This window comes from Varroa destructor, unplaced genomic scaffold (genome assembly GCF_002443255.2).
Source record: "Varroa destructor unplaced genomic scaffold, Vdes_3.0 BEIS01000004.1, whole genome shotgun sequence".
Lineage (NCBI taxonomy): Eukaryota > Metazoa > Arthropoda > Arachnida > Mesostigmata > Varroidae > Varroa > Varroa destructor.
Genome location: NW_019211457.1, coordinates 43,627,607 through 43,639,508, shown reverse-complemented (window position 1 = coordinate 43,639,508; position 11,902 = coordinate 43,627,607). Strand labels below are relative to the sequence as shown.

The window sequence follows — 11,902 nt, the reverse complement described above, 5'->3', positions numbered from 1 at the left end:
ACTAGACAATACTCCGGCTAGTAGTTTATTGCCGTTGTAATGATACTTTTAAAATAGGTTTCAATAATACTTTTTTTTTGTCCTGTTGGACAACTGGTACGCTTGCCGACACACAGATGGGCAGGTCCTGCGTTGTGAAACCTCTCCATCTGGTCTGCATTTATAACAAAATTAGTAAAAGGAAACCAAAAAAAGCTCAATTGGTGCCGTCTCATACCTCGATCACATCGGAGATCATCGAATATCTGAAGATCCAATCGATATTCATGGATTCATTCTCCAGCATATCCTGCAGAGAACGATGTTTCGTTTTTAGTCCATATGCCCTTATTTGGCCTTCTCATAACGACGATAATAATAAAGGTCTTTTTCTAGCTACTAATGTGGAATTTTCATTACCTAATGAAAAGTGTGCAGGAAAAATTGCAGGAGTCATGCACTTCATCATATCGTAAACACTGGAGGCTTTCAAGACATTAATGACAAGTTGACCTATCGCCGGAAGCGTGTTTGAGCTTACCCTAAGACTTCCTCGTGTGCACAACTCTGTAACCGTGACAAGATTTGGTTCGTCTGGGCATATACCAATGAATCGCACCAAGTTTTCGTGATTAAGGTCGTGCACCTTTAGACAAACAACAAAAAAATTGTTAGGTTAGCAAACCGCACAATGGCGGAGAGCTTCACTTTTGTCAACCACCCCAGCTGTATTGTGCGTCTACCTAACGCTACCAAGGCAAAAATTTCCCACTTTTTTCGTTGGCGTCGAACGTAGAAAAACCGGAGGCTCCTAGGTAAACGCGTCGTTTAACTACTGTGGTAGTGATGCATTGTACCATTAATTAAGATTAACCGCAGAGCAACTTTATATGAACTTTCAAATAAAAATATTAAAATATATTAAATTAATTTATCAAACAGTGGTTCACGTTCAGATCGTGGCAAAACGTTTATCTATCTCAGATAACTTCTACGGATGCAGTTGGGAGATGAATATATGCCTTATCTTTTCAGTAAGATAACGCCTTTTCATTGTTCTTCCAAGAGCTGTAGAGTAATTGTTTGAATTATCTGTATGTACGTTACTCGTCGCAATTCTGATTCTCCTTACCTCTTTCATTTCTTTCAGCAAAGTCCGACTTATGTGAAGCTTTTTTATGTCGAGTGATTTAACGGCAACACGAATTTGCTGGAATGTCAAAGGCGAAGGATTTAAGGCCAGTTAAAAAAAACTACAAATTTTGGGATTAAAAACGTTAGTCGATGACGGATTTTCTTCACTAACTTCAAGGTAAACACTCTACGTTCGATATCATAAGAATAAAATATAATAAATTTCTCTTTATTTATTAGGAATTCAAGTTTGTTTTGATCCTACTTACCTTATATGTGGCAACACTGATACCTAAGAGGTTTAAATTGTTCAGTGTGCTAACGTTCGACGTAGATTTGAAGTTCGATTCTGCGGCACTCTGTAAAGGTTTTATTGGAAACTCCGATTGATATAATTGTGTATGCTTTACTAAAATGCGTATAATGTTTTATTTAATTATGTATAAATAATGATCTGTAGGAATCGTTTACTTAGATAAGCTAAACAGTTGAACAGAACTTTACGTACAGATCGACTGGCGACTGAAGAGGTTCCTTGTGATGGCAGGGATCCTCGACTTTTGTCCGTATTCCTATCGGAAAAAATCAGATCCTCATAGCTAATTTTCCACCATATATCAGCCAGCTGGGATTCGTATTTCAGTTTACGGCCGATTATGAGAGCTAAATAGACAACAACAATAACAGGAATTAGTATGAAGTCCACCGGCGGATAGCGGGTGTGAGACCTGTTACAGCATGACTCTTTAGCGTCCTTAATCCTGCATTCAGGACCCGGAACCAAGCTTTTTGCTGGAAATACCCCAAGCTTAATTTAACTTGATATACCTATTCATCCTTCAAACTGTCAAATTTAAAATATTTTAATAGATACTATACAAAAGTTCGCAGCTTATGAAGAACAAGCATGACTGACATATTGTGCATGTTTCGACAGCCCGGTGCTGGCTTCTCGGACCCCATTGAACGATTTGACAGTTAGCTAGTAGCAGGTATGACAGCCTAAATGGTGATGTCTCGAGTACTCAGGATAAACTGGATTTTGTGAACGGATTACACTTACTAACTATACTAGCGATTAAAATAATTCCGGAGAAGCCTGACGCAACTGATATTATAAGATTTCGTAGGAAATCGTCACGGCAATGATCACCCTTGAAGCCGCAACGAGGTCTATTGAGCGGAATTCCTCGCGGAAAAATGAAGTCTTTTCCCCGCATCATGTCGAATTTCTGAATAGTGCCCATAAAGCGAGCCACCACCTAGATGCAGTCACGTAGGAAGGACGTCAATTGGAAATCAAATTAGAAACATTACCGCTGGTGCAAACTGCGTCGTATTTTCTCATATCATAAACTGGTAGATAGATGGCTTTGCATTTACCTGAAATCCTAGTTTGGGGCTTCTCCATACTTGAAGGGTGTAGTCCGCCTCTCGGTCCCCATTGGGGCCCAGCGTGATATTTCCAATAAAGCCGACACTATTTTGTTCGGCTGTAAAGGCAAATGCGCATTATGATACAGCGCAAACACAAGCAATGTAAATTTAAAAAGACTGAAAAACATCACGACATTTTATACAAGGAAAAAATAAAGAACGTATAGGAAAAAAAATCCGAACGAGCAGGACATCACTCTAACAGTGGACATGTTGATGTTTTGAGGGCATTTATCACAGAATGGTCAATTATATCCGAAATATCTAACTTTGATTCGTTCCTCAATTTGGGTCACGCAGGTGATTGTTTTGGCTCTGAGTTTGCTCTCTTTTCACTATTTATGTCGTAAGAACACCACACCGAGCGGCTAACCGATTAAAAACTCAGCTTTTTTGTTTTATCGACGATTATGCTGATATCAGTAGAAATAGTCATTGGAGCCTTTATTTGCAATTCTAATACAACATAATAACATAAATAGAAGCAAGTAAACGTTCCACCCGTCGTCTTACTTTCTGTCAGTGATCGATTCCAGAAGTTTCTAACAACTGTCTTCCCGTCATATGCGTTACCCTTGTTAGTTAATGTCTCGTTCAAGCATAGCGCATAGAGCATTACGCAGTCGTAGAATGCAGCAACGACAGGAGTAATTTCCTCCTGAAATATTGGTTATACAAAAAAAAAAAGTCGCAAAGAAAATGGCCGACTGTCAGCACGAGATGTGGTCCAGTCAATAGGGTACACATCAATATATAACATCGTACCGAATCATTCTATCTTGTTAGGCGAAAGGAACGGAAAAAATTGTCATGGAGCCAGCAAATTATCTGATACTTCGTAGATTACATAAGTACATTGGTCTACTGTAGGGCGTCATCTGTGTTGGACTTATGTGCAAGAAGGAGACAATGCGAGCGGTATGAAACATGTTATATAAAAGTAGTCCCTATTACAATCGGAACTATCGTTTGTGACAGAAGTTAAGGTCGACGCAAGTGTTTAATATTTTTTTCCATTCATATGGTCAATCCACACAGAATGTGGAAAACCGTAAAGGGAGTACTTGTCCGTAGATTTGCAGTTCGTAGAGATCGACTAGGGCCTGTGGAGTAAATAAACATTTGCACTTTGGGTTATGCAAAAAGGGGCATAGAGCCGTACTATAGATTAACGTCCTACCTTTCTGACAATCTCTGTAAGGCCATATTTTTTCATGTTGTACGTCATAAAGGCAATCAGGTCGTTTTTGAATTCGCGACGAAAGCGATCAGTTTCGGGGACCATGGCGCTTACCACCATTACATAGCTGAACATCTCTTTTACCTTCTGAAACTCATTCATCGGGAAAAATCGCTTCTTGCATTAGTGACATCACCCTCATACGTTGGACAATGATTGTTGACAACACCCGAAAATTATGCTAATTTAGTGCAAAGGGTATGAAAAATATGCCATTAGTTTAGATAAAGCCATTTCAGAAATATTAATTACAAGCAAAAAGTATTACGAGCTCGTTAAGTAATTGTTCATATAGCAGCACAGTTCAAAAAGCGTAAGTACCATTAAGTTTCCGTCGTAATCTTCGTTAAGAACCTTCGTCAGGTTATTTCGGACGGCGTTTCCCAGCAGGTTAACGTTGATGAAAACGAATTCCCCATTGTTCATGTTGAGGTCGTGTCCGACGAGGAGTACGCGCCGAAGAGCTTCGGCTTTCGAGAGGATAAGAAACACACGAGCTTTGTCTTTCGCCAGCTTCAACTTCCATGAGATTGATGCGGTACTGTCGGAGCCATTGAACAATACTTTGTCCGGGAACACTTCGTGATTTTCGCCCAAGTCCCCCAACAGCTTCTGCGATGCGAGCAGCTTCTCAAGAGAGATCGCTGTACTGGCGTCGATGAAAGAAGACTCATCGACGAGTATAACGATGTTGTGCCAGACAAATTCCTTTAGTATCTTGAGAAGGAACAGGCTTATACGATCAACCGAATATGACATTCGGGTCAAAGTACTATAAATATCTTTCCTCACAAAGCGCTGGTCAATGCCTCCTGCGCTAAATGAAGGCACGTTCCAAAATGCGGCCATGCGTGCCACATGATCAAGCGCTATTTCACAACCGGGTCCAATGAAAACGCTCACATTGTATCGATAATAGAGCTGGGCCGCTAACCCACCAAGAGTGTTCTGGTCACAATTTTCATTCGAGATCCGTGCTACGTAGTTGAAACTAACTGAACGGTTAAATATTTTATTCGCTTCTCTGATAGCCATTTCGATCGCTGGTACCACTACCTTCGCATCGAATCCGTGATCGTCACTATTTATAAAAATCGATGCGATAGTCGCCTTAAATACATCGTCCCTGGGACTACTGGATGTGTCATCGATTCGTAGTATGAATGAACGGTCTCCTTCATGCACCAGTTGTTCCATCTGAATGAAAAGGAGGACAAACGAAGAGAACTAAAGTGTGAGCTGATGACTAGCATCATCGTTTAACCCTGCCTCGTGTGACCAACGAAAAAAGCTTAGTTTACGAAGTATCAATGCAGACCAATAGTTGTCGGTTATGTCGACAATGTTGAGACTATGAATCTAGAAATGCTACGAGAAAGCGTGCTTTAGGCATATGACTCGGGCTATCTGCTATCTTTCAGACATTTCTGTATAGCTTACACTACTCTAGCAGCAGTTATCCCAACATTAGTTCTGAGCGCCAATGGCTAAAATTACAAACTATATAGAGTCTGAAAAAAAATTTTTCATTAAATATCTCCGAATGACTTTTTTTTTTCTGTAAAAAGATAAAAATAATCTTTTTTTTTTTAACATTTTAGGGAATTTCTCTTGTGTATTCCACCATGCGTACTTTGAATAGATGGAGTAAGTAGCAACAGATGTAGTCCCTCTGGGCAGTGGTACCGCAAAGCAGCCTTTTAAGTAGTCAGATTATTAAAGATCGTTCTTGTATGGCACGTTTATTGCAAGGAGTTGTAATAAAGTTTGATGTGACCGCACCCCTTTACTTTGTAGCGTCGACTGCGTGCTTTAGCTAACTATACAAATTTCTCGTTGTAAAACGTATTCAAATCCAGTAATGCCCGAAAAGGGTACCACGAGCGATTGCACTTCTACGGCAGAACCGCCGAAGAGTCATATGTTCAAGAATAGTCGCGGGCACCATACCAAAGCAGAACTTCCTAGCTTTAGCTATTATGTAGAAGTACATAAACTCTACAGAAACCTTCAGCTACTACCTTTGGCCGCGCTGTATTATCTAACAATGGTCGTTTTCGGATTCTGCAAAGATTCTTTCTCGACATCCCGTATACGGAAACTCAATCGCACACATCATAGTGGATCTGCGGTTTCATCTACAGTACCGAATGTGCATAGGCCACCATTCGTTTTCTGACGATCTTTGTGGGCTGCCTTTTTTTGCGCCATTACACGCTCTCTCCCAACAGAAACTCCGCTGCTATCCAGATATCCACGTCGGATTCAAAGTTGGCCGTTAAAGTTGGCGTTTACAGCCGGCCAGGTTCCTGCGCAGTGACTTGGTTCTGGCTATTAAAAACGGCTTATGATGCTGAGATTGTGACCGTTACAAATTTCAGAGCGGCGCAGATACCCAGTCATAAGATAGGTGTCTCAGATTGTCATAACCAAGGCCGTCTCCGTACGCATGTCTGTAGAAGCACCGAAAATGGAATACAATGCTTATTCACATATGTAGATATCGTATGCGGCGTACGTTTGCTTAATGGTAGTAATGATTTGAAATCGGTCAACAGTAGAAGCGTGAAGATGTTGATCCTCTGTCACTATTAGAATATTTTGTCAGAGAAATGTTCTCATCCTTAGCAATGACCCTTTTCTCGTTCATATCATGCACTGTTGCACGTTTTTTTATAATATCCGTAAGATGATGTCTCGTTCTTATACTCTGAGCCTTAATGTAATGAAACGGATGACTATTTTCAAAAAAAAAAACAGGAACTAATTCATAAAGAGATTTGTTTAAATTTGTTCGTATTCGTTTAATTGCCCTATTTCAGAACATATATGATCGAAGACGCACTTAATAAGGAGTCATATTAAATTTTAGATGAATACTTTACAAGCCAAATAAAAGTACTTTATTTGAATATTTAAAAAGGGCGAAAATCCAAGTTGGTTATTCTTAGTCATATTAATAGAATAGTTTTATACTTTTCAGATAAACGTTTTCAGCTTATAAATGCAGCCAGTCAAAAGCAGCGTCGTTTTGGCTTTGCGTGGAAAACATCTTCACTGAAATCTCTCAGCGCAGATATCCCGGGATGAACAACACTGTCTCAGGTGCGACATTAACAAAACAGGATACCTCTAAGCCTCGACCGATCAAATTTGGTGTACTTCAGATCCCTCGAATTCTTCTAAAGATTCGAATTATCATGTGTAACCAGTTTCAGTTTTACTGCGGAATGTACAAAAAAAAAGACGGTACTTCAGCGAATGTTAATGCGAAATGCTAACTACCAATGCGAGCCTATTATTGAAAGACGGCTTTTTTATGTACGCACCCAATTCACATAATGGGTCTTATGGATTTTCCTTTCCTACCCATCAGCCGTCAAAAACGTGCCGTCTTTCTTTATATTTAGCTTCGTTGTTTACAGGCTATTACGTTCAATCAGTACCAAATCGCGTAAAGTGTTTTCTGTGCTTTGAACGCTTGTCTTGCTTTATTAGCTAAGTATGGCTACAAGTTCAGACAAGTTCAGGCAGGCCCTATCGCAGAATGAAACTAATGTGAATCCCTTCACGATACAATCGTCTTTTTCTTTTTTTTTTTTTTTTTTGATTTATATACCGTATGCAGAATTGAGTCTATGAGGTTTCATTCCAAAAGGAATTAATTAGAGAAGTAATTTTAGAAGCTAGCTTAGGTCTTTTCTTAACAGGAGAATAAGAATTATTTAAGTCACCAAACAAATTGGTCAAAGGGCAAAATCGTTTATGCGTAACGAATAGAGTTTTAAAATTGGCTGTATCTTATGACATGTACCACTGCCTTTAGATTAGAGAAAAGCTGATTACCTATTTAGAGGAATTACCTATTAGAGCAAAAATGGACCTAATAAGATAATTCATTAGCATCATTCTGTAATAAAATATCTAATGTGTAGATTACGGGTTCAGCGGAGTGCACCATACGGTTTATGTTGGCCCCTAATTAGTAGCAAGTTGGCATCATAAAACGGCCTTTAGAAAGCAAAAAACACCAAAGCGTCTCTAAGCAAGAGGTTGTTCGATGGCCAATTTCACTATAGTGCCGTTAGATTGAAATTTCTACGTCAGGATCTCGGCATCTAGCCATAGAAAAGGCTAGACGTTGCTTGAGCAGCGACACTGATCACGGACTCCTTGCGGCGTGTCAAGTTCATATACTGGCAAGCACACAATGTAGACTCTGATTCTTAGCAGGAACATCCAAGTGATGAAGGCAGTATTCTATTAAAGAACCATCCATTTACAACATTATTCATTTACAAGGTCTACATGTTCCCAGCAAACGGTACAAGTTCACATGATGTATCCTCTGCGCACTATGCAAGGAGTCGTTAAACAATACACAATGCTGATTTAGTCCGGCGACTTGTCATAAAAAGTTTTGAGGGTGGTAGAAAATTAATCTTAGAAACGGCGGTAAAAAATAATGCGAATTATAAATTTTCTGACCATATTTTCTCTCCTTTGCACATACCTCTGTCGATTCAAATGTCGACTTTTGCAGTCGGGTCGCAAACAATAACGCATGCACAAGCACTCTACCCAACGCCATGGCGGCTTGCTACCCCCAAAATGCAACCTTATTACTTGATAGGGGCCGCCGCAATGTAAGGCAAATAGTTATTGAAGAACCGACTCGAACCACAGCCTTATATAGCTTCCCCTTCCATCAGACGAAGGAAGAAGCCCGGGGGCATTACGCGGAAAGGCTTATGGAAATAAAAGGCACCCACATATGGATGCGTGGCAGAAACAATTATCAAGAACGAAGTAACTTACTTAGCAGAGGCTAACATGGCTCATTGATGATCTCCGTTGCTCAACGAAGTTAATAATTGCAGCTGGCCTCTTAAAGGTAGACATGGATAGATATAGTTGCCTTGTGGTAGGTTAAGTGTAAAACAGCTACAGTACACTAATAATTAAGGATCGATTTCTACCGTAGGTCTGTCTCTCGGTGTGTGTGTATATAACAGATAGAGACGACACTCGACACTCTGTACCACTCTTTGATTATCTCTGTAGTTCGAGGCGATAAAAGGTGATCGATAACGCTGGGGTAAGAGGATCGTGTCACGAAGTAGGTTCGCCTTTTTGCCTGTTCCGGTTCAGGACCTCAGGAACCACGTGATCCACGAATCGTACGTAACTTAGACGTAGACGCAAGGATTCCATTATGTGTACATTAGCTAAGAGATCACGGTACTACGCTGTGGTACAATAAAGAATTAGATGACGGTTGTGACAAGAGTTGTATTGGATTACAGTAACAGGCTACTGCTTATTGGTGAGCGGCGTTGGCCCAAATGAAAGTGGACTACGAGCTCGCATATGACTATCTCTAGGCCATATAGCCAACACAAAAACTTAAGAATACCATTTGATATCTACACGATAGACATTAGTAGACGATGGAATTAGCTTACGTATCGGCCTGTTGTTTTGTATCAGCTATTACTGGACACAAACTTGACTAAAAATAAAAAAAACCTACTAGTAGAAACAGAGGGCAACTTATTGGGCAGAGGCTGCGATGAAAATAAATACTTCTTTCGACATTGAATTTTTCGTACTATTTTATAGTAAATACAAGATACAGCCTTATTTCATTCAACACGAATATGTTATCGTTAAGTTACATGTTGGGGGCCGTGAAACAAATCATTGTGCAAGATTTCCAAATTGTATCGCAATCATCAAACAGAATGAAGACAAAAGTATGGCTTGTTATCATTTGAGATGAAACCTGTCCGGTTGGATAGATGGCTTTCTAAAGAACCCGAAAGCCATTCTGCAGGTTAGCAATAATGTAACTGCTATGGAAAATTTTGACGGCTTTAAGTACGTATACTGCCAGTATATATGAGGTATTTATAAATAAAAACTTATAAGTTTAAAATCAATAATACAAATTTGTCCTTTTTGAAAGGAATAGCTTCATATGCGTTATTCTATAGGTGATATCTGTTTATATTAAGCTATGTATTTTATCATCTACAACTGGTAAGGAGAAACCAGGTTATTTCAAAGTGACTGAAACAAATTCCTCAGATGAATTATTGGCGGAACAGGTTAGGGTTCAAGCAATTGCTCGCCCTATAAGTCATACACAGACGTTTACTTGGACTCTACGAAAAAGGCTGGACTTTCCTTCTCAGTCGACATCTTGTTTGCAACGACTCTCCGAATTATTGTTTGCAATTGTCAAAATGTTAGGTTATTGCCTTTTAAGTCTTACTTGGCATCTTACAAGACGAATTCAGGCCACGATCCTATGTCGCGTGCGACTTCAGCTTCCTTAACAAATGTGTTTAGACATCCAGAGGGTCATGCAGGTTCCGAGTGTTGAGCACTAGCAAATATCAGAAAAACTAAAAACTACGTTAAAAATGCTTAGACTTTATAAGCAAATTTCGCGACTTTTCGTGACCTTACAACAAAAATTAGCCCTTTGCCCTAACTAAAATTAAATTGATCCTATTGATCACCGCTAGTCGCCATCACGGCTCAGAAGAGTGACTGATTTGACGGCGAGCTCGAATGGCAGTTTTGCGTGCAGTTGCGGTCTGATGTTGAAGCTTCGTGACCGCCCCTCTTGATGTGGCAAGGTCAGCAGCATATCGGCAAAACGAAGTACAACCACATGACGCTACCAATAGACCGTATCATCAAACTTTGAAAGATTGCCAAAAATGCTTTACTGTCTATATCAGTGATCTGGTTAGCGCTATGGCTATTTGATTCTGTTTACATAGGGCAATCACCTCTGAATCAAACGGCCTCTAGCAGAGTTTGAGTTAGTTCCCTCCAGAGAATTTTTAGAACCCTAGCTGACTGAATTATCAACGGTATTTAGACCATAGAAAATTCTCTGTGGACTTACGCTGTGTGCTTACGGACTGAACCCATTGAGATAAAGCTGGTTACGGTCGGAGACAAGTAGCTGAAAATGAAATCAACTCCAGGTACGACGCGCATTCAAATTCTATTTTTGACGTTACCTTCGCGTTACCCTTCGAAACCATATTGCACCTCAATTGGCAACAGTTTCTTTTGACTCTATCGAAATATTAAATCACTATTTATGTGTGGTTATTACTATGCTAGAAAAAAAAAAAGCTATAAAGTTAAAAGGTTCTGTGCCAATCTTAACATTTTCAAAAAGAACCGCAGACGGTTGTGTCTTAACGAAAACGCGGTATGTCCTAAACTCATGTGGGCGGGTGATGTCCTATCGCTCTATGAAGCAAGCGGAATATTGGAATATAGAGCGGTCATAAGTAAATATTTACTGAAGCAAAAACTTATCGATATGGTAACTGTACTAATATCGTCGCAAAAATCTTGCGTTAGAAGTTGTATAATAACTGTCTGTGTTCGCTTCTGGACTTAACCTGACCCATATCGGACAGCAGATCAGGCTATCACGTATCAATGTAAGCATGAGGTGAACTAACGGTTATTCTGGGCAGCAACATTGTCTCTTATGTTTGCTAAATGCTCACACCTTGAGAACGTTAGCATTATTGCTCCAACGTGTGTGTCTCGTAACATTCTACATGATGGTAATTTTCCGTCTCAACTACAGAGTGATCTTCTTTTTGCTAGCTTTAATCGTCGAAATTCAGACGCCCAAGTCATTTGTTCTGGATTCGATTCCGAGCACCGATTACCGCGTACCGATCAAACAGTGCGGACAGACAAACTAAATTTTGGCTATGAAGATTTTTCATTTTCGACTGCCCAGAAAATTCCGTCAGGTCTATAAACCTACGAATTCCTAACTATTTTCTGGTCGTACTATCTGGCTTTAGTGATGGAAAGTAACGCGTTCGTCCTAGATCCGTTGTGCTAGCATAACGATTAGACGTACCTTTATTTTGTGTTAGCAATTTATCGATGAAACTAGCTAATACTGAAATAGATTTATCAGTCAGTTTTTGATAAGTGAAGACTTTATTATGTCTTGCAACTCATCTACGTAGCACGTGCGGGGAGCGCGTGCGACGTTGTCGACATTGGTCTTGAAGGCCTCCAGTCCCTTCAGACCCGCTCTAACCTCACAAGTTGACG

At 39.9% G+C, this 11,902-nt stretch overlaps 1 protein-coding gene across 3 annotated transcripts in view; it reads right to left on the bottom strand.

Moving 5' to 3' along the window:
- Positions 1–10,302, bottom strand: part of LOC111249086 (atrial natriuretic peptide receptor 1-like) — a 16,565-nt gene extending 6,263 nt beyond the window's left edge. The window contains exons 1-11 of one of the 3 annotated variants that reach the window (XM_086986697.1): positions 10,068–10,302; positions 4,112–4,987; positions 3,731–3,877; positions 3,064–3,208; positions 2,497–2,606; positions 2,177–2,375; positions 1,622–1,776; positions 1,383–1,472; positions 1,112–1,189; positions 521–625; positions 218–289 (exon numbers count right to left, since the gene is read on the bottom strand). In XM_086986697.1, coding sequence (XP_086842823.1) covers positions 218–289; positions 521–625; positions 1,112–1,189; positions 1,383–1,472; positions 1,622–1,776; positions 2,177–2,375; positions 2,497–2,606; positions 3,064–3,208; positions 3,731–3,877; positions 4,112–4,987 — 1,977 coding nt within the window. In that variant the 5' untranslated portion in view covers positions 10,068–10,302. Of the gene's footprint in view, positions 1–217; positions 290–520; positions 626–1,111; positions 1,190–1,382; positions 1,473–1,621; positions 1,777–2,176; positions 2,376–2,496; positions 2,607–3,063; positions 3,209–3,730; positions 3,878–4,111; positions 4,988–8,303; positions 8,458–10,067 lie in introns of those variants that run through there. The other 2 variants (XM_086986698.1, XM_022802439.2) reach the window with 2 other exon arrangements.
- Between the last annotated feature and the right edge of the window lie 1,600 nt (positions 10,303–11,902).